Source organism: Xiphias gladius, chromosome 1 (assembly GCF_016859285.1).
Source record: "Xiphias gladius isolate SHS-SW01 ecotype Sanya breed wild chromosome 1, ASM1685928v1, whole genome shotgun sequence".
Classification (NCBI taxonomy): Eukaryota; Metazoa; Chordata; class Actinopteri; order Istiophoriformes; family Xiphiidae; genus Xiphias; species Xiphias gladius.
Window position 1 is genome coordinate 27,642,147 of NC_053400.1, and position 22,707 is coordinate 27,664,853.

General features: G+C 39.1%; 1 protein-coding gene across 5 annotated transcripts in view; it reads left to right on the forward strand.

The window, feature by feature from the left end:
* The window catches only part of itga11a (integrin, alpha 11a), a 66,643-nt gene that overhangs the window by 16,057 nt on the left and 27,879 nt on the right, over positions 1 to 22,707 (forward strand). For 2 of the 5 annotated variants that reach the window (XM_040136893.1, XM_040136921.1), the window contains 5 exons: positions 9,500 to 9,614; positions 21,228 to 21,340; positions 21,866 to 21,957; positions 22,237 to 22,351; positions 22,495 to 22,622. In XM_040136893.1, the coding sequence (XP_039992827.1) occupies positions 21,253 to 21,340; positions 21,866 to 21,957; positions 22,237 to 22,351; positions 22,495 to 22,622 (423 nt within the window). In that variant the 5' untranslated portion in view covers positions 9,500 to 9,614; positions 21,228 to 21,252. Of the gene's footprint in view, positions 1 to 1,937; positions 2,090 to 9,499; positions 9,615 to 21,227; positions 21,341 to 21,865; positions 21,958 to 22,236; positions 22,352 to 22,494; positions 22,623 to 22,707 lie in introns of those variants that run through there. The other 3 variants (XM_040136883.1, XM_040136903.1, XM_040136912.1) reach the window with 3 other exon arrangements.

Genomic DNA, 22,707 nt, shown 5'->3' on the forward strand with positions numbered 1-22,707 from the left:
ATCCTAAGTAGTTTAAGCACAAACGCTAGCTTGATTTTTGTAATCTGTGGTTGCTCTGTGTTGAAAGGCAAAAGGGACCGTGACTGCAAGCTAAAAGGAAGCGTCTGTTAGATGCAAGGATGTATATTTGTCAGTTTGACACGTTATCAGATAGACAGCTGTTCACAGGTTGAAGATCAGATCTGAATATGTGACAGTCATCATGAATTACGTCCATGATGAGTTTAACATGCACTTCACAGTCTCGCATGGGCTGTTTGACCGTCTGTCTGACCAGGATAATACGTTATATGTGTGGTATTCAAGGAGAGATGATACAGGACACCTATGTTTGAGGCTTCTTATTCCTGCTCCATAACTCCTTCATTCATCACTCCCTGTAAGCTTCATGTCTTGATTCTGACAATAAATATTCCTATTTTCCTGTCAATTTAACTCTAAGCCGCAATACCTTCCTAGTTCACTCTACCCAATGAATTTAAACCACTCTTCCCATGTACTCACACAGTAGCCAACCACTTATAAGTTGTATTTTATTTATATAGCACCATAAACCTGCAGAATTTCTTTGGCCACTTGGGGGGAGTGGAACAAGCTTTGAACACATGATTAACTTATTATGATAAATTTAAGTCCAATTAAACCCTTCTTTTAGCTCCGTTTTGGTCTTCACCAAGGAAATATCTGGGTTTTTAGCTGGTAAATGATTCATTATATTCACCTGGTAGTCACTAACTTTGTCTGTCTGCCCTAACGTACAGAAGGTTGTAGAGCCTTTGAACTGAAAACACAGGCCTGCTGTGAGTGAAAATGACACTGATGAGAGAGGTGAAAGTGAAACACAACAATAAGTTGTGCACTGGGTGGATCCATCCTTACGAGTGACACCTTTTGCAATACCCGCTGTCATTTGATCCATTGTTTATATAAAAACAAAATAATTTAATTAATTAAACTAGAAAGGCACTTAGTAGAACGCATACCTCCGCCAAGGCAAATGTCCAACAACATACACCAGACTTCAGAGAAAGAATTAAAATTTGTAGTAAATGATCTGGATCTGCCCCATAATTTAATGACAATTCAGTGACATACAGTAGTTAAGTGATGAACTGGAGATCTACCAGGTGACCACAAATGGATTTCCGGAGAGCTAATGTACACAAACTATGTCTTATTACGTAAGTGGGATCATTATACATTCTGTAGTTAGGACTGGATGGTTCAACTGCAATGGTATGAGGTGACATGCAAACCCCACATTTGCGCTCCACTGTTAATACACTGGTTAGTTTGTGGTTGTGCCATGACGATACCATTTGTGGTATCATAGCTTGAGTCTGACAGAAGACATTTTAGGTCTGTTATGAGAAAAGGATTGGTGGTGCTACTGATCTACTGTGTGTTTCTTTTTTGAGATTTACCTTTAGACATTTCAAAATATCTTTTGAAATTATGGTGACCCTAGTAATGTGATTAATGTCTTTCATCTACTTGTCTCTTTATGTGCCCTTCCATGCCTTATAGTTGTTGGTTCAGTATTATCTTCTCCATCAAGAGACCCTATGCTATCCTCTGGGCTGCAATTAACCAAATATCAGAATTTTCTGTTATGTTACCTCACTCATTTCATAAAAACAGTTGAGGTGTCCAACCAAAGTTTAGAGCTTGTCTTTGATTCACCGATTCTTATTTAATTTGTTCCACTTTAACATGGTTTTAAAACATGTCCACTACAAAAAACTCTGCCCAATACGAGCCTTTTCAGAGTACTCACCAAGTCAAAACTGACTTGAATGAGTGTGTGAGAGACAGAGTATTTTTGCCTGCTGTGTCAGACTGGACCTCCTTCTTCTTCTTCTACAGTCCCCTCCTACTTCCCCAAGATATAGGCAGCGCTTTAACTTAGACTTCGAGTCAATCAGAGTGGGATCTTTAACTGTGCCTGCCACTGGGTCTCTTTGCCTCAGCCCAACCCTTACACATTCACAGCAGTTCACACTCACACACATACACATGCACGCTTGCACCACCAAACCTATGGAGTACTACTGCTTTGTCCTGCTCTGGATCTGCAGCCAGCAGTTAGGTGAGTGAAAGGTGTTTGTGTATGTGCGTTCTTGTTTAAGTGCATACGTGTGTGTACTGTATACATCCTTACATGCGAGTGTTGTGCTGCTTTATGGATCTGACCTTCGTTCTTTCGTCATGCAGCTTTGCAGTATAGTAATGGCACTCTAATTGTTAGTCATACTTTGACCCGTTCCAACAGACACGGGGAGCTTTAAATCTGTTAAGGTTTGACATGAATTGCTAGACAGATAAACTTTCAAAAAGTTACATGGTTAACTTTTGTTGTTAGTATTTTAAGAATGAATTTCCAACTTAATTCAAAACATGAACATGCACACATATTCTGTCCTTGAAGGAATAGTGATATCTGAATACCTTAAGTGAAAAAATGGCTGTCTGTGTGAATGTCATCATAACCTGGCATCTTGACCCAACATCATGGTAAGAGACAGGAAGCCAGAGCTCAGTGGCTTTACTGAAGGATATGTTGTTCTCCTCAGGTCTACAGAAGTGCTCCGTGTCTCACTGGAAGCCGGCATGTTCTCTCAAATGAAAGCTGATGCTATCTTTTCACAGTCAAGTTTCCAGCGACTGGAGATTAACGTGCTGAGCCAGAACTGTGGTCAATTACCAGTGAAATCACTATAACAGTAACACATCTAGACAGGATGAAAGTAAGAGAGAGAGACAGGGAGTGAATAAAAGGCACGAAAAGCATATATCTGTATTCTTTTCAAAACCAAATGTATTTCTGCAAGTAACTCAAACCTATTCCATTGTCTGCATTAAAATAAATAGTAAAAAGTTAAATAGTTGGTGCAGTGCTACAGTAGAACACACTATCTGGTTAAGTTTTGAGCCGTGTACGCTGTGAACTGTAACCGCATTGTGCGAACACACCATGTGTTCGCCAACCTTTCCACAAAATACTGTGCATGTAGTCACCACGGCTCTATATGAACATTATTTTTCAAGTATTATTCACTCCTTTTGTGTTAAGCCAGCATCACCCTGACATTAATAATCAGGAAGAAACCTTAAGGGCCTAAAAGACTGGAATCCTTTAGAAGAAGAGATTCATTAACATTCGGCTTGGTTTGTTAAATAATGCAAAACGAAGGGGTGGAAGAGAGGGAATCTGTATTGTAAATATTTGGTTTGATTTTGGAATTTGTTGGAACTAGGTTTTGGACTGACGCCACTGTGAGGGAGACACTGACCTTGTAGCTGGAGTCAGGGGAGAAAGACTGGCTGACTGTGGTGTGAGATGTTTTGGGAGGCACGTAATAAGGAGGTTGCATTTTAGTCTGCTTTTGTGCTGTTTGTGTGAAATCCTGGGACTTTTGGACAAAAGATCCCATCCAGATAACTTTGAGTGGGACCATTTCATACTAATGTGTGAGATGGAAACAGCAACTGTACTTTGCCTCAAAACTGCCTTTTGACATCTAAATAAAACCTACAGTTTTAACTTTTCCCTGATAGAACATTGTCCTTTTTCATACATTCACCAGATTTTTCCTCATAAGGCATATGTCCTCAAAAGCACTATCCCAGCAGGATATAACAAAATTACGTTTTTTTCTCATGTCAACTTAGAATTTCCACCTTTTAATGGACGTGCAATGCAGGGATGATGAAGCTGTCATGAAGAGTTCCAACTCTGACTTCCATATTGATGTAGAAGGTGAAGAGTGCACTGAAAATGACAGAGACAATGCTAAACAATTGCTGCCATTCTCACAAGAAATGAGCTATTATGTGATGTTCTCCAAAATAGAAAATCTATGATCCATCCCAATAGATTACAGTATGCCAGATTCTGACTAGATTAGTTAAACAATAATGCTCTATGAGGGTTTCTGATAATAAATGTAGAGGCCAAGTCCATTATTTCCCAGTGAGTAAACCTCAAATTGCATGTTTGCAATTACACCGGGGCCTCTTCCCAAAGGAAATTTGGGAGCCTGTGTTTGCATCATCAGCCACTTAAAACATTTTTTTGTAGTCACTATAACCCTTGCTTAGCTCTTTTACACCACTGAGGTAATTGATACCATAGCACAAAGCTTTATACATCTGGCCACGGTATAGCTGTCTGCCTTATTGTCACTTACTGTACCTTATAGTTCCCTTGATATTGCTAGTTGCATTTACAGTCAGTTTTTGGCCACTAGGGACCAGAAGAACTCCAGAACAACCTGAAAGGCACTCTTTCCTGACATATCATCGACTTATACAGTTGCTATGGCTAACATGGAGCCACATTAGAATTCAATTTAAAGTGATTGTTCCGCCCCCTGAGAAATGTAAGTCCAATTATCACTCTGCTTGTGGGTCTGTTTTGCTTTCATGCACAGTGCTCTACTGTTTTCACCAGCTAGTTGCTACATTTGTATGTTTTGCAGTTTGGTGCTGGGCAGGTAGTGTGCACTATGGGTAAGGTTTGGCTGGTTTAGGCACAGAAACAACATGGTTAGGGAGATCAAGTCATGTTTTGGGTTCATAATTAAAATAATTGATTTGTTAAGGTCACAAAAACATCTTGTTTTGGGTTCCATGGGTGGTCATGGTTACAAGGAACCAAAATTGACTGTCTGGTATGATACGGGAAATGAAAAGCGATCACCCATGTTAGAGTCCAACTTTTTGTTCACCCCTCCAACCACCCGGACCTCTTTTTCCCCATGCAGACTTCGTGACTCTAAAATAATGTTGCCCAACTTCCTTCTTTAATTTCCATGGGCAATACTTCTAATTCCTACGGCCACTAGAGGGCGTTGTCACTTGACTGTAAATCTGTGTGCTGTTTAGGCATTTTCTGAAACAAATGATGCTGTTTTGTGTCTTGGGAGGACAGTCTACTTACTAAAGACGGCTGAGCAGTGAGACTGAACCAAACAGTAAATTTGCACAAAAGTTTTTGCGACCCCCTTCACACTACGTGTTGATTTATACTATATTTTCTGTGTATAGAAAATGCATCAATTCCATGGCCACTGTATAAAATTAATTACATGTAATTATTCAGTTAATAAGAACCTATTTCTCCAAGTTTAAGAACCCTCCTGGGACCTTCAGCAATCCCAGGTATTTACTATGCCTCTGCCAACAAATTTGAGAGGAGATCATGTTTCACACATCTGTTTTTTGTTTATTTGTTTGTTTTTTGTGTAAGATATCTTGATTGATTACAATTTGCCCGAGAATCAAATGATTGTGGTTTGGTGAGAGTCGAATCAAGGATTCCTCTTTTCTTTCATGTTGGCAGACGTCTGTGCTGCATCAGCTGCCTTTTTGATCTCTGTGTCCAGATCCTGTCTCTTTGCATTTACTGAGACTAAATATGTTGGTAGCAACACATATCCCAGCAATAGTTAATGCTAGAGTTTCTCATCAATTAAAATGATATATTGTTTAAATGAATGTCAGATTGTTTCGAAAATAGCTCATTAATCAACAGTGGGTTTTTTTTTTTTACAGCATTTACATTCATAGGCTGTTGAAGTTTTAGTTTTACAGTTAAATAATGTTACACCAGTCAAAAGCAATTAATGCTGTACCTCTAAACACGTCCACAATCATGTAATAAAGAAACTTACCACTGACAAACTTTATGCAAATGTCTCGACATTGTCGCGTATTTGTGTGGCTGGTGGTAAACATCCTGTACTGCACTGCGATAGAGACTGGGTTTGTACTGGGAACATCTGGTTTAAGATACCCTGTGCCTCTCAGGGTATTTACATTGGCGTGGGGTAAGAGTGATACAAGGTGCCAAAATGTTTGAAAGTATATTGTCCACTGTGAAGTATCTTTCCAGAGAAAACCATTGTAATGGAAACCCAGAATAGATCAATGGACAGTACACTCTGTTGCTTTTGAGATTTATTTTGTGTGGAGACTCTGCTCTCAGACTTGTTAAAAACTCGTGCCACTGGCCGCCCTATAGCATCAGCCAGATGCGGTCACAATGCGGTGTCTGTGCACTCACATACACATATCAAAATTGATCAGAAACATAGACTAAAAGGCAGTAAAGAAGGGGTAACATCATGTGGTATAGTGTGTTTTCATAAATCCTAAATTTATAAGATGATATTACACTGTATCATCTTATAAAAGAAGTGCATCATGCATGTCTGATATGAGAATGTGTCTGAGCAAGCAGTTTACACAACGCACGCACGCAGCTGCTCTATGCTCCTGCAGCTTGGTGTTGGGCCAAAGGCAGCAGCGGACTAATGTGGGTCGCACCGGCAGCAACCAGCCTGAAGTTTATATATCTGGACATGGAGGCCGGTACACAGGAAAACTCAGCGAGACTCCGACGTTGCATTAGCAGCTACTGATATTGCTGGGAATATTACATTTCTCTGCCACATTAGTAGCTTGAAATGGAACCTGGATCACCTCCATTCCTCACACGTTTCACTGTCCCTGTCTAAGCTTTAGCTCATTTCCTGGCCAGACTTCAGCCTTTCTGTGATCACATCTTGGGAAATTTATTTTAAGTGCTGAAATGTCATCTTAGCATTAAATCAGCTACTGCACCAGAACTTTTATGTGCTGTCCAGTTGAACAGTGACGGAGAGACTCCAGAATGATACAGGTCACTGCCCTCCATTTGTAAAATGATTTATGCTGCACCACACTGTCAGGAATTACCGACTGATTTTTATTTATTTTTTCATACGCTCATCTGTTCCCAACACTGTATTTTCAGTCACCCCTTTTATGTTGACAGATAAACAGAAACTTTAGGAGGATGTTTGGGTGGTGGGATGCAAGACCAGCTGAACATGTGAACCATTCATGCTACAGGAAATGAACAATGTGGAGAATGCGTCAATATTTACATGAAGAGCCTACATGGGCAGAGATGGCTATTTACTTTAACGGACGTTTTCATGAAACAGGACAAATGTTCTATGGTTGTGCCAATCACGGCGTGATATACTCCTGGCCACTTGACAGTAATAAAAAATGAATGACTTATTCACTCTATAGCCGTCATTCCACTCACATAATGTCCTGTGGTAAAATGCTAGCGTGATGGTGTTTGACAGTGCCTTCAGTCTCAAAACTCTCAGTTTCGGTCCCAAGTTTGCAGATGGTTTACAGATGCTTGCTTAGGAATAGCGGGAGTTGATATTTGGTTTGCTGTTTGTTTAGACAACCCATCAACACTCCTAAATATTCACTATCTGAGGAATCCGGACAACTTCACATTTCTGTTAAAGCATACAGCTGCTCAATATGTAACGTATCCCCATTTGACATGTTTATGCTGTAAAACACAATGTAATCATCAAAATACACAATTACTTTAATACCATAATACAACTTAACAAGACGTAAAAATAAACCGTAGCATAGTCAAGCTGGTTCTGCAATCTCTTAAGAACATTTAGCTGGAAGTTTTTGCAGAAAATTGTGCAAATCTGTTAGATAGCAAAAAAGTTCTACCATTAGTTATTTATTGCCTATTACAAACTCTATAGAAATTAAAACTTACGTAGCTCAGCTTTTTCCCCCAAGTATTCTATGATCGGTTCACCAAAGCGATCAATCCATTCACAAAGCTGAAAAGAGTGTCTGTCTGAAAAGAGTCTTGAAAAGACTCAACTGTTGCTTGGCATAATGGGAGAGTGGTACAAATCATTAAATCTGCTCAGTATTTGGACATCAGCGAGACAGTCATGTATTGCGGGCACCTGAGGCAACAGTAGTCATAATGACTTCAAATGTTTTCTCTGCACAACAGTAAGTAAAAGAACAAGCTTATCCTTATTAATGTATATTTTATACACTATTTTAACCTGAACAACTACACAGTTTAGTTTATTAGGTACGTATCAGTTTTCTAACTGCCAATGGAAACCATGAGTGCTGTAAACCAGTGAAAAACCAGTTTCACATCATTACAAGAAAAACCCTGGGTGTAACTGTCTTTAATTTGAACTCATCTGTTATTTGTTGTGGGTTGATTTAAATTTTATGTCTCCCAACTTTGTTGATCATTCCTTTACCTTGCTGTTTATATTGAAGTAAAATTCGCCTTGCAGGGGGAAAAAGGCTCACTTGACTTGATATGACCCCAGAGCTCGATGGGGGGGGGCGGGGGTGGGGGGGTTGTGCTCTCAGCTCAGCTGTGCAGCTCAAACTGTGAGAAACCACTGCATTTTTACACAATAGTCTCACAGCTCCTACAAAACAAACCAGTGTGTCTCATTAAACATAAATTATACCTCACTGTCCTTCATATCTTTTCTTCATGCATTTTTTTTATTTTATTTTTTTTGGCTCTGAAATGTCTAAATTGCTACATTCTGGGATTTAGAGGATCAATGAGCTCTAGTGTAAAGGTCAACATGATACTTGACCTTACAGTAGCTGAAACCTAAATGGAACAACACCGAGCAACAGTGACACCCACGCTAGGTCTGGCAACCAGTGAAAACAGAGATCAGCAGGAGATTAAGTAGATGACAGATGAGCGGAGAGAGATGGATCGAGTAGAAGAGAGTGGCAGACGATTCCGTTTATTTCCCCCTTCTTCTCTGCCAAAAGGAAATTCTCATCACCTCCATATCCTCACACGGAGTCCTCCTCGTTTGATGGAAATTTAAAAGCCAAATGAGGCCATCACCATGAATAAGCCAGAGTGGGTAAATGGGTTCACTGCTGTTTTCTACCCCCTGGTGAGATTTCCAAAGAAGTGAGAGGAATTTAAGTACACAATTAGATTAGATTAGATTTAAGTACACAGATTTACTTTGATCAGGTCCCATAGCAGCTTTTACTTCTTACCCTTTTAATTCATCAGCTATCAGCTGCGAAAACAAAACAGAAATAATTGTTGATCCTATCAATGCAGTTGCAAGATATTAGGTAATGGTATAGTGCAGGGATTTTTTTGTAATTTCTTCATATGGAAAGAACTTTCTGAACTGATTTGTAAATAACAGATCCGACATCTTTCATATAGGCCTCTTACATGTATTTGCTGAGATGAGACACGCCAGATTAGTCATTTTGATACTTCGCCGTTCAACCAAAACTCCTCCGGGTCTGCAAATATCTGAAGGAAGAATATCGGTCAAATGTGACAGACAGCTCAGCTGCTCTGCTTATACAATTAATATTTGTTTCCTTATGAGGGAAGTCTGTGTTTAGACTGGCGCAGGGGGACAAACAGGCATGAGACAGGGTGGGCATATTTTTCAGGATGAGTACAGAAGACTCGCCGCTGTTTGTTGCACTTAGGCCAGATGCTGAGGTCTAGACGGTGTTAATGCGGTGCATGTTTCTTTCGGTACAAACATCCATAAACCTGCTGAGATACCACCATGTGGTGATGAACACGACAGGATCTGTACAGATTATACTAATGCTATATAAAATTCTATTTTCTCTCTTCAAGGATTCCACGACTGCTTCAATATAGACACAAAGAAACACAGAATCATCAAAGGCCCTAAACAAGCCCAGTTTGGATACACTGTTCAGCAACATGTGGCTGCTGGAGGAGAAAAATGGTAAGGGACTTACTGTATATGATTTACACACTGCTGCTATGCAAAATACATTACATATACATCGGTGTTTTGCACCTGTAAAGTACTGAAGTAATGTGAGGTCAAATTCTGCTGACGAGTGCCTGGCTTTTCATAAAACCTGGCAAACATTGTGCTCTTTAAAGTCAAGCCTTTGTTAATAAATTTTGAAAATCACACACGGATAGCATTCTCAGCATTCATTATGGATCAAATAAGTCAAACTTTTACTTCTGTGTTTGCTAACTATCACCCCAACTTCAAGTTGAGTTCCTTGTGCAGGAGCCCAAGGCAGAAGTTTTATTTTTGTCTAATATACTTTTTAGTTTTTCAGCAACTTTAAAAAACTGCTGTATTTGCGTTATTGAGGCTTCCAACACCACAATTAGTACTTGAATTACGGTGACAACTTTTATCATCTATATTTTATGACACAAAACACGAGTATTATACATTATTGTGATGTATATTTTTAGCTTCTGTAAACCTGACGGAAATCACCTTAGTGATCTACGGCCAAGATTAAGAGGTCAAGTACATTCTGAATGGGAAACACAGACTATAGTGCTGACAGAGTATCTGACTTGGCAGAGACAATATGATGTCTCCATCTTTTCCAAGGAAAGATAGAGATCAGTTGTATCTCTCCTGTGGAGTGCAAAATTTAATCCCATTAATTTATGCTTGCGAAACACACTGTAGTTCTGGGCTGGATACCTTACATTCATCATATTACCTCATAGCACAAACTTGACTCTCGACGCACAGTATTGTTCGGCCAACTGGCACTGTGTGGTGGCCAAAGTTAGTTTCTGGCATCCCCAAAATGTCTGGATGCAGGGACTGTACTACCCATGCCAACTTCCAGCTGTGCTTCTGTGTGGTGTGTGTGTCTGTGTGTAACTCATTAAGTCTGTATAGATATACACACACACACACATTATATATGTATATATATATATATATATATATATATATATATATATATATAATTTTTTTTTTTTTTTTTTTTTTTTAATTACCAATCTGTTTTTTCTATCTGACTTAAGTGCCTTCAAGACTGGCTTCACCAAAAAATTATAGCGTTGGTTGTTTGTTTAAATGCTTAAAACAATCTTTGTTTACAATTTTCCTGGCGAACGACCTCTTGTAGTTGTGCGAATAAGCACTGTCCCCACTGAGTAGCTTCATTTGTGTATGTTTAAGTGTACAATTCATGTGACATCGACACCAGACCGTGGCTGGGATTCTTTTCACAAACAGGTTCAGTTGCCTTAGGCCATATTCAGGAAGAAAGTACTACATGAAGAAACACAGCCCTCTCATCATTTGAATAGGACCGATGTGTTACATCAGGGATGCTTACACACAGAGGTCCAGCAGATAAACTCAAGGCTGTCTGGCAAAAGTCGAGCTCAGTTTCCAAAAAAGCGCTGCATTGACTCATCAAAAACATACAAGTAAACTTTGCTGATACTTTGTAACGTGAAAGCCATGTTTCTCTGGAGTACCTCATGACTGTCGTGATGAAACATAGAACGACTGCTGCCGCTGTGCCAACTTTCCAGAGCAGTAAAATCCTTCTTCATAATGATACAGTAGAAACTGCTGTGCAGCATTTTGGTGTCGGAATCCAAGTCAAATACATGGATCTGGACTCAAACTGCACTTTATGGATCGTATTTCATGGTCTCATGGTACACGTTTAATAACCTTAACCTAAGTTCAACTTAATGCAGACTCCACTGGAATAAAACATGTGTCCACCTAGTGATTATCAAACTATGGAGTGGGAAACTCTGGACCTTAACCATGGGTGTGATAGTCTCGGGTCATTTTTGGTGAGAGTCATAAGGGTTGTTTTGGAAGGCAAATACAAGTGACCTGTTTTGTTGTTTAGGTATTCGTACTTGTTAATGCTTCCCATAAGTACAATTATTAGGTAGCCACATAAGAAAACCGAATGTAGATATTAAAAACACTCCCTGTATGCACAAACTTACTCTGATTATGATGTAACATCAGGGTCACTTAAAACATAATGCAAATAAATTTGATTCGATTTGTATTTACGACAATAGTGTAAGAGTGAATTGCACTCTGAAACTGTAGGGGCGCCATTCGCAAAAAATACCAGTTCTTGCGTAAATAGGGCTTTAATCACAACTCACTGCCCAACCCATACGATAAATGTAACATAAGCGTTGTAGTTGCACCTTATCTCATTACTGTTGCAACATTATGGTACATATTTACAGGGTTATAGCTCATTAAGAGTCTATCAGCCATTGTTTCTTTCAAAGAACAGCCCAATGGTATAATTCCATTTTTTTTTAAATTCTTTCTAAGTGCTGCTGTGCAAACATAATGGGACCACTGTATATGCAGTAAATACCATTCTAGGCTTAGTGTCCCATGCCGATTATTTATACTGTTCCTCTGGGCAAGTTATCCATCCTCCGTCGTATGAGGCCTAGTGCTGTATGTGAGAGAGAACTATATTCGTATAAAGGCACTTTAGAATATTGCACTCAGCAGTGAAATCACCATATTCTGCTGACCGATAAAATCACAGATCACAATGTTTATTAGTAGCCTCAAAGTCAAAAAAGCTAGAGGCTGATTGAGTGTTTTCCACTATGTATGTGTTTGTCTGTGTAGATGTGGTCTTGTATTTATATCTTTGTGAGGCTCAATTTGAGCTTTTACCATGAGAGTGAGACATTTTTGGAAAGTGATGGCATTGTAGCTGGTTCTTGTTTCCTCAAAGGGTTATTTTAGGATAAAGACTTGGTTTTAGGGTTAAGGTTATAATCAGGTGCAGATTCAGTTCAGGATAAGGGTTGGGCTTCTGATGGTAAAGGGATGTCTGGTGATTTTATTTTATTTTTTTAATTCTTAGCAAATCCCATGAAAAGACCGAAACCAACAATGAATTTAGCCTGCTAATCTTTCTCTCAGCCAAAGACCTCCATAGTTGTCTAAAAACTATTAAAAACCCATCAGAAAGCCACGCTGTCTGACTCTGTAGTTAATGAGTGAGGCGATCCAAGAAACACCATCATGCTGTCATAAATACTCATTAACACACTAAACGTGTGTTAATCTACAGCTAGAAATAGTCCCCCACAACGGCATAGTTTACTTACGACTGAGTAGTGTGTGGCATAAACTACAGTGCGCAGTTGTTTCAATAAATAAATGAAGGCTTTGAAAAAAGTATATATTCCTGACCTGTTGCGAAAGATATACATCTTCCGTAGGAACTCCTCACAGGGCTGGCAAGTCACAAAGTATAGAGATACAGACTGACACATGATATAGAATAACCCTAGCCTTATCCTTCAAGGTAAAGGTTAGTGGCTGGGGAATGCAAATGTGTGTTTTTGGTGTACAGGAAAGGGACAATAACACACATGGAGGATGAAGTGACAAACTAACAAGAGCTGCCAGCTCACAGAACTCAAAGCCTTCCTGTGTCACAGGATGCACACGACAGCAGCACTGTCGATCAAACTGTAAAATCACACTTCTTTACCATTCTGAGAAACTGTCAGCCAACCGTGTCTACCAGAACTGAAAAGGTCCGATGAGGCTGACGTGTGGAATAAAAGTCACCAGAGACTCTGCCTCGACTAAAGTAAATATCTGAGAACGAGGTGAGAACATTTGTAGTGGAACAATAGTGCAGCACATACTGTGTTAACAGCGTACCACCAAATGGAGCTATAGGGACCGGCATTTTTGGCATCTCTATTAGGTGATCATACCTCTTGTATAAAAGTGTGTTTATTCAAAAGCAATACAATAGTCGTTGTGTGGAAGAACACTAATTTGGTAGAAAGTCCTTCAGTTGATGCAAGAAAAGAAAATGTTTTTGTTATTGTCTAGCCGAACCTACCGTGACCCAGAGTGCTGAGTCTCCCAGTCGTTTGCACTTCGGGTTATGACTCGTCTGTCGCTCAGTAGAGAACTCATTCATCCAGCAGACTTTACTTTAAAAAAGCTTGTCAAGTCAGTGCAGCAGGGTGCCTAGGTGTGGGTACTCGATCACACAGCTGCATGCACATAATCAGGCAAGAACTGTCTGCTTATTTGAGTGTGTCCTTGGGAATGTGTGTGCAATGCACAGTCTGACAGTTCTCAGCTGGACCAAGGAATGTCACAGGATCTGAGGCTAGAGGGAAAGCACTGCACTATCGAGTGTGAACGGATCATTAAAATGATCAAAAATAATCTGATCTTCAATTTTGACAAGACTCGATTTGTTTCATCCACACTGAATTTCTCCACAGTCAACACTGACACTATAAACCAATGATACTGCTGTTCAGGATAGGGTTATATATTGCCCGTGGTGGTGAGAATGAGAGCATTTATTAGACAGTTGTGGAGGAAGTATTCAGATTCTTTACATAAATAAAACTATAAGCACACCATAATATAAAAATACTCTGCATTCTGCTTTCAAAATTTTACTCAAGTAAATGCACATAAGTATTATCAGTAAAAAGCATTTAAGAATCAAAAGTACAAGCACTAGTTATTTACAGCGAGTGTTTTATATATAATATAATGATATATTGGAACCTGGAATTTTAACTGCTTTATACTGTATACTGTTTGATGGATTAAGTTATGTTATTGCACTTTAGTCATACATTCTTAAGTAAAATGTTAATCTGCAGAGAAAATAGTAACTATAGCAGACAAACGTGTGGAATAAATGTAAACAAGTATACAAGTATAAAGTAGCACACAATGGAAACAAACAACATTCTATTTAAATACGGAACCTGAGTACTTTACTTTTTTTTTCCCATCACTGGTACCAGATCAGTGACGATTTGTTGTGGAGTTATGTCCAGGATATGGCTCTCATTTTCATGTTTGTCAACTAAGAGACTTATATGTTTCCCCCAAACTGAATCTGCCTTTGGGGCAAATATTTCTGCACATTAGGACAGAATCTGCTCTTTTTTTGTTTCAAGTCACTGAACATCCATCTTTGAAGTGGCAGACGGCAACTCTGAAGCAAGACATGTGCACACCAAGTGTCAGTCAGTACTTCAGGGGGGCATTTCTGCAGAGTGTGTGGGTTTGTTTGTTTATCTGATAGCCTGTGAGACTATTTGTATTCACTGGATGCACAAATGTGACTTCACACTTAGATGAGACAATTGGAAAACTGTTTTTGAGTAATACACATACTATAAATTGCAATTGACAGTCTATGTTGTCCATGGCCATTTATGCCTTTTAACTTTCTAACCTCAGGCAGATTCACCTCGACTGAGCTTTCAAAAGCATTTAAATTGTTACAATGACTTATGTTGCCCGTGCGCATCTCTGCCAAACTGCAGCGCTGTCAACTTTTCCAGAGTTGTCTGATTTCTCAAAACCCTCAGCTCTGTGTTTGAATAGGAACTGGATCACAGCTGGGAAGTAACTCTGTAAAAAAAAAAAAAGAAGCTTTTTATGACCCAATCCTGAAGTAAGACAGGCGTGGAGCTATATTTAAAAGGCTTTCTATGAGGACCAAATTAAGAAAATAGTGTTTGTTGATTCTAGTGTGCCTAGAGCAAGAGCTTTCATGTATCTGAGATATTAAAACAGTGTGTGTAAAAGTGTCTGAGTCTTAAGCTTTTATGCTCTCAGGCAAGCATGTGTTTTAAAAGGCACAATTTTGAATCTAATTAAGGGCAAAAAAAAACTTTTCTAACAATTTTCGATGAGACATCGAGACATCAAGATATTGAGAGATCTTTGTCAGGTCTGTTGACAGTGTCTGTCCATGACTGCTGATGGAGCTACCAAGTTGAGAAAAGGTCATCATGTCAAGAATGTATCATTTCCTCACGTGCCTACGCAGCATTATGGTGCTCCAAACACTCTGCCAGAGCAGACTCTCATTGGGGAGTTAAGAAGAGGCCACTTCACTTCCAATTGGAAAAGAGCCTGGGTGTTTAAACCTGATGGGATACACGGACCTTCATACTTGAGCCATACACCACAGAAGCCTCCCACGTTCTATTTCCACTGTTTATTTTTCTGCAGTTTTAGCGGGTCTCCTCTGTGGAGACCTGACCTTTACTCCTTAGCTCAGTAACTAGTTGCACACCACAAAGAACTACGGGGAGTCTGTGAAGTCTTTCACCACTGGCCTTAAATAGTGTTCCTTTTATTTAGCCTGTTTGCAGAGCCGCAAAAAAAAGTGTTTTTACACCTCCTGAGGTTGGTAGGAAAACAAAATTCGAACTATTGAATTTTAGTTCAGGCACAACACTCACAGTCATGTGATTGTAATGTCTATATTATCCACTTTAAATTAAGTATTTAAGATAGAAGGAGATACATGTTATAGGGCTGAAGGACAATGAAAACTAAACTGCTGAAAAACAGGACCACGAATCTATAGTCATGCCAGCAGCTCTGTTAGGCTGTATGTAGACACAGGGATGCTTTGAGCTAAATGCTAAACCCAGCATACTAGCACGCTCACAATGACAATGCTAATATGATGTTTAGCAGGTGTAATGGTTACTATGTGCATCATCTTAGTTTGGCATGTTAGCGTGCTAATATTTGCTAATTAGCACTAAACATAAAGTATAGCTGAGGATAATGGCAATGAGATTAGTTTTGCAGTTAGTGTATTTGGTCATGAACCAGACTACTGGACAAATTAAGATGTTGACCGGATGATTTGACCTGAGGTTATTACAATTCATCCAGAGGGCAATGCGAATGTCTGTGTAAATTTCTTGACAGTGCATCCAATAGTTCTTGAGTCAAATGCAACAAATGTCAACCACATGGTGGCACTAGGGGAAGAATCAGGGAGTTACCAAAGTCATTACACTTTATCTTCTGGGAACCGTGAATGTCTGTACAATCACTTGTAGCAATCCATTTAGATGCTGAGATACTGTATAAATTACTGTACCGTATAAATTTCCTATTTAAGTTATGTATATTGGTCATTTTAAGCCTTTATTATGGGCAGTAAAAAGAGATGACAGAGAATGAGAACCACAACAAAGTTCCCAGACGGACTCATCCGGGGACAGTGCAGTTCCTGGTTGGCGTCTGAATCCCTAAGCCATCCTGTTAACGTTGAAAAACGTTGACTGGATAACTGAAAAACTAGTGTAGTGCTTCATCCTGTGGGGACCCTAAATGTCTGTACAAATTCCATCCAATCCAATCCCTCCAATAGTTGTTGAGATATTTCAGTTTGGAGGAAAGTGATGGACCAAAAAACCGGAGTGGCTAAAAAAATATGTTAAAAGAAAATGTAGAAAGTTCGATATTCACGCTGAAAAAAGACCAAGTGCTTTGTTAGACAATGAGTTAAAGGTACTAGTATGTGCTTGCAAATTTTATATAAGGTCTAGTAATCATCCTCTCACCGTCCGCTCAATGTTCTCAAGTGAAGTAGGCACGTTAAATGAATGTCTTTGGGAAATGATTTTGTGACTAGTACAATTCCCTTGATTTATGAGGTAACATTAACAAAAGAACACATCTACTGTTAATGGAGACAGACGGAATGTGATGAGCAAGCATGGCATTGGAGTAGCACACTCATGTTTAGGGCAGGGATGTGGTTTCACAGTGTATACATCTCCTCCTTCCAAATATGAAAAACATTACCACATTAATGACAGCCTGGGCTTGGGGATGGCGCTTCCTCAAACCCCAAAGTCCTGTATTCCCTGGTAACTGTGGTAGAAAATGTCCATGCATTCGTTTTGGGTGAAGTTATTTCTTTCAATGTCATTACCACTCTTGCAGTGATGATGTACGGGGGCTAGCATTCGACCCTAATGAGCTCTGGAACGTGATTGTTTGAACAGCTTCTGGTGAAATTCAGGAGGTCCCACAGGCAGGCATCCAAGCAGAAGGCAACAATGGTGTCTTTTCATCAAGGTAGCTGTATCCTGACCTGAACTTGTGCTGCAGTGTCTCTTCTTGCCAAGGGACAGCAATAACTGAAGTAATAACCATGATATTAATAGCTATGAAAGTATGAACTCTTTTGGAGCCACTGTGGTGAAAATGACTTCCAGAGTCTGTGAGACTTTAAAAGTTGGCTTCAAGAACAATAACACTGAAGCTTACTTCCATATGAGTCACTCTTTAATGTGCAGTGATGGACTGTTTGAACAACATTTCCTCTAGTCTTCAATTGCTTCTGTAAAATGTATACCATACGTAACATGTACAGCTGCGCTAAAAGAAATTCACAAATGAAGATTGAACGCCAAAGGACAGAAAGAAATGTACTTAAGACTGGAAGTTCATTCTCAACCTTGGAAACAGTAGATGATCAAACAATCTCACAACAAGGTCCACTTCTGTTCCAGAGCTTAATTGTATCACACGACTAGAATACATTTTCAGTCAATAAAACTTTATTTATTCTGCAACGGCAAGTGTACGCAGCCGGTTGCCAGCCAGGTCAGAAAATACTAACACAATCAATGGGAGAAGAAAGGACTATATATATGTAGATACATATATAGATAGATGACATAATATATAGGAAGCTTGCTGAGGTTAAAATAGAATATCATAAAAAGGACAAGATAGGGCAATGATAAAATTAAAAACTTAATCTACTGTTCTAATTCTAATGAACAATTAACTTTTACAGTACATTGCAGGGTCTTAGCTTTTATAGCACAAACAGATGAATTCAATGGACATTTGAGCTGAATCATTTGAAACGTTTTTGTTGAGCACAAAGTCTAAATGCCTTTTCAGGCTGTGCTCAAGAGACTAACTTGCAGAGAGAAAGAAAACATGTTTTGGACATTGCATTACTGTTTCAGGGGAAAAAAATGAGCCCACTCTTCTGACCGACCGCCATCACTTATCTGTTGTTTATGTTGTTATGCCCTAATTAATTAAATGATGAATGTAAGTGAGTGTTTGTATCTGATGGAATTTTTTCAGCCGCACACATCATATTATGTCATATTTTCTTGGGAATTTGGAGCAGTTTCAAAACTCCAGGCATAAGCCTGACCTAGACATCATTAAGCTGTGGATCTGTCGTCCTTCATTTGTTAGACTTTGACCTAGAAGTCCATGTAGGAGGTTGGCCATGGTCTGCTTTTGCAATAAAGTGGTGTCAAGTGTCTTTCATCTGGGACACCACTGAACTGGGAGTTGATCCTTTGCTCGCTTCCTTCCCTATGATTTTCACTTGGACTCCACGGTTGTTTAAATTCCTAGTTGACCTACTGTATGTGTGAATTCTTGAGCTTAGGTGAAATTTGAACCGAAAAAAGGGAAGAAGTTAGGAAAATTTTTATATCCAACAACTATGTTAAAAAACACAACTAGCGGACTTTTTTAAGTCGGGATGCTTTGCTTTAAGTATGGATTCCTAGTGAACATTAAAGTAACAATTCCAAAATACAGAAATGAACCATTAACTACCAGTTAATGGAACTAATATAGTATTTTATTGTTCACAAAATTCTGATATGAGTTTCGCTATGTAGCGAATTGCAAAATTCAATCATTTGTATAGTCTTATAAGACAAGCTTCGCTATACCAATAGGTAATACATGTTATATTGTACGAGAACCTCAAAAAGCTGAGTGGTGCTGCAGTTCTTTCTGATAGTTTAGGATTTCACCTAGCTGTTGTTTTAAAGATATACTGGGCAGTATCCTTTCTCTCTTTCTCTACCTTTTACAGAACTATTTAAATGAAAAACTAAATTACAGAGTTTATAGCTATTTATAAATGATTATTAAAATCATTATAGGGACAGTTCATTCCACTGTTTCTGACATTTTAATCCACAGTCAATACTGATATCGTATCTATCTATCTGTATCTATTTATGGTTTAGGACAATGAAGGTTTAGTACCGTTTAGTACTGAGCAGTGTTGAGATGTGGAAATGGTGAGCCATTTAATCTAAAGACATCACGTTATAAACAGACACACATCCCAAAATATAGCATGAAACCCTAAAGGACTTTAGCGACTGAACATAAGGAGACTGTCCGTAATTAATACAACCTTCTTTATGTGTTTATCGGAAAGAAAGCCAAGGGTTCTTATCTTTGAAATAAATTTGAATTATAGCTCCCTTTATGGTCTTTATGCCCTTCATCAGTCCTCAAGTGAATGCACCAGATGACTTTATATTTTCCATCACATCAAGTCATCTAAAACCTTGTAGTGACATTTTTAAGACCACACTGACCCCGCACAGGAAACCCACCGTGAAGTCAAGTGTAGGACTAACTCCTCACAAACACTACGTCATGTGAAATGAATTTCCAGCACTCAACACTGCTCTTTGAGGAAATCTAAATCCAAATCTTCAATACCCTTTCTCGTCATTGATCTGTGTGTTCTCTGCGGGTCAAGAGGTGTATAATTCATTGAACTCAGACACCAGTATAATTAGTGCATGTATCATCTCCCTCACCCTAGTTTCTATGGTTCCCAACTGAAAAAAGTTGAACCATCAATGTGGCTGTGGTTTAGGAGGTAGAGCGGGTCGTCCACTAGATAAAAGGTAGGTGGTTCGATCCCCGCACCTCTAGTCCTTGGGCAAGATACTGAACCCCAAATTGCCCTAATGACTCTGCTATTAGTATGTATGACTGTGTGCAAATGCAATGTATGAATGTGTAAGTTGTAAATTAATATTTCAGCAATAAGTGAGACAGTGTGCTGGAGTTTTCTCATCTTTATTGAAATTGCACTTTTCTCCGACACACCTGTTACGTATTCAGACTCTTTCAATTTTTTGATGGTCAGACTAACGACATTCCCATGAGCCTCAACTGTACTTTGTGTTTAGTAGTAATTTGCAAATGTCAGCATGTTAAAATGCTGAATTGAGGGTAAACATTTTAAACATTAAACCTGATGAACATCAGAATGTTAGCATTGTCATTGTGAGCCTGTTAGCACCGATTTAACAATGCTAGCTTTTGTTAGCATTGAACTCAAAGCACAGCTGTGCCTAAGTACATCCTCACAGAGCCACTAGCATGGCTGTATACACTTAGTCTAGTTAAATTACCCTTGACCATGAGGTTTTCGTCCACCTTAACCAAGATGCTTCAGTTGCCTAACCTTAACCGTACCGTAACCTTTCTCCGCATGCCACATAGGGACATTGTAGGAATATGAAACTTACACACATTGACACGCTGACAGATACTGTTTGTACTATGCAGTATACGTTATGTGACAAGATACGTGGGCTTCCACATACACATATGTGAAGTCTAGTGCTCCTAGACATGATTAAACATGCTTAGTTAACCTTCCTGGACAAATAAAGGTTTAAAATCTTCTTGGTCAGAGAAATTTATTTTGTCTGGGTCACTGACGTCTATGGTAACAGTCATATTCCCTCAGAGAATTAGATACCAGACAAAGACCGGGCTACTCTTAAATAAACAAAGGTTGTTGTCAATCTTGCTCAACCATCACTATTTAACCATTTACAGACAATAAATAACAACTGAGACCTTGGGTAAAGCACACTTTAACACTGACATACTGTACATTTTAAGTGATTCTAACATTTGTACTTTGGGTTTTTGCAGGTTATTAGTTGGTGCCCCGTATGAAATGAACGGCCCTTACCAGACAGGGGATATTTATAAATGTTCACTGAGCAAACGAACCAATGGCAATGGTTGCTCCAAGCTCAACTTAGGTATAGTATCAAAAACACTTAATTTTTACCAATCACAAGAAACACTACATACAGTAACAGTGACGATTATGAATGTACAACATCTGGAAAAATGTGTGTACTATACTATGTTTTGTATAGATGTTTAGATATCAGCATGCTTTTCTGCATGTGTTTCAGTAAGCATCATGGTGGCATGTGTGAGACAGTAGTGTGGGGACCATACCAATCATTCCACATTTTACTATTTTTTTTAAATGGTTTATGTACATTTCCACACATGTGTTATATCACATTTCTCACCGCATGCCTCTTCATATGGGTTGCACATGTGTTGTGCTGGTAAGGTAGGCACACAAAGTTTTGTCAAGTAAATGCTTAGATCTGAGGGTGTAGACACTGGTTTGGCTTCCCGGACAGCAATAACAAACCAAAGTCCCAGATGGGGGAACTTCTGTTTGGTCTCTGAAGGGATAGTGCATGTATTCATGTATATATAAGTCTGTGTATCCAAGATCGTCTCAGTGAGATTCATTTTCCCTCAAGGAAGGATATCTCTGACCAACGTATCAGAGCGCAAGGACAAGATGAGGCTGGGAATGACGCTCACATCTAACCCTAAAGATAACAGCTTTGTGGTGAGCGCGGGTTTAAAACTCCTTGGGGTTATCCTCTTGAGATATGACACAGTAGTGGCCTGGTGCTGCAGAACTTTTTAGAGTAAGTAAGAACATATTTGATAAAACAGCTATAGTAAAAATGGAAAAAAAGGACAATCCCACAAGACTGACTTTGATTACACAGTTATCACACTGCAGCTCTACCTACGGAAGTTCTCTGAGAGCATGAATCTAACTTTTTGTATTATGCTGGGGTCGATAATGTTGCTCGTATGAATGCTTTCTTTTATGTTTCAGGCCTGTGGGCCACTATGGTCCTACGAGTGTGGCAGCTCTTACTACAGCACTGGCATATGCTCCAGAGTCAATGTGAGCTTCAAGTTCTCCAGAACGATTGCGCCTGCCTTTCAGAGTAAGTTTTAAAGTATCTTTTCAGTTTGACAAAGATTCATCAACAGTTCTCAGTCACAGCTGGGGTTTATTTAGTCATTTATGACCATCTGTTTTCTCCATGTATACTCTCAGGATTAAGTCTCATCTTCAAATGTTTTTCAGGATGTGAGACGTATATGGACATAGTGATTGTTCTGGATGGCTCAAACTCCATCTACCCCTGGTATGAAGTGCAGGCTTTTCTCATCAACATTCTTCAGAAGTTCTATATTGGACCAGGTCAAATACAGGTGTGTAAGAAAGGAAGGGATACTAAAACGAAATAAAATATATTAGTAATGTTCCTTTTTGGATACATTTATATATTGGAACTAG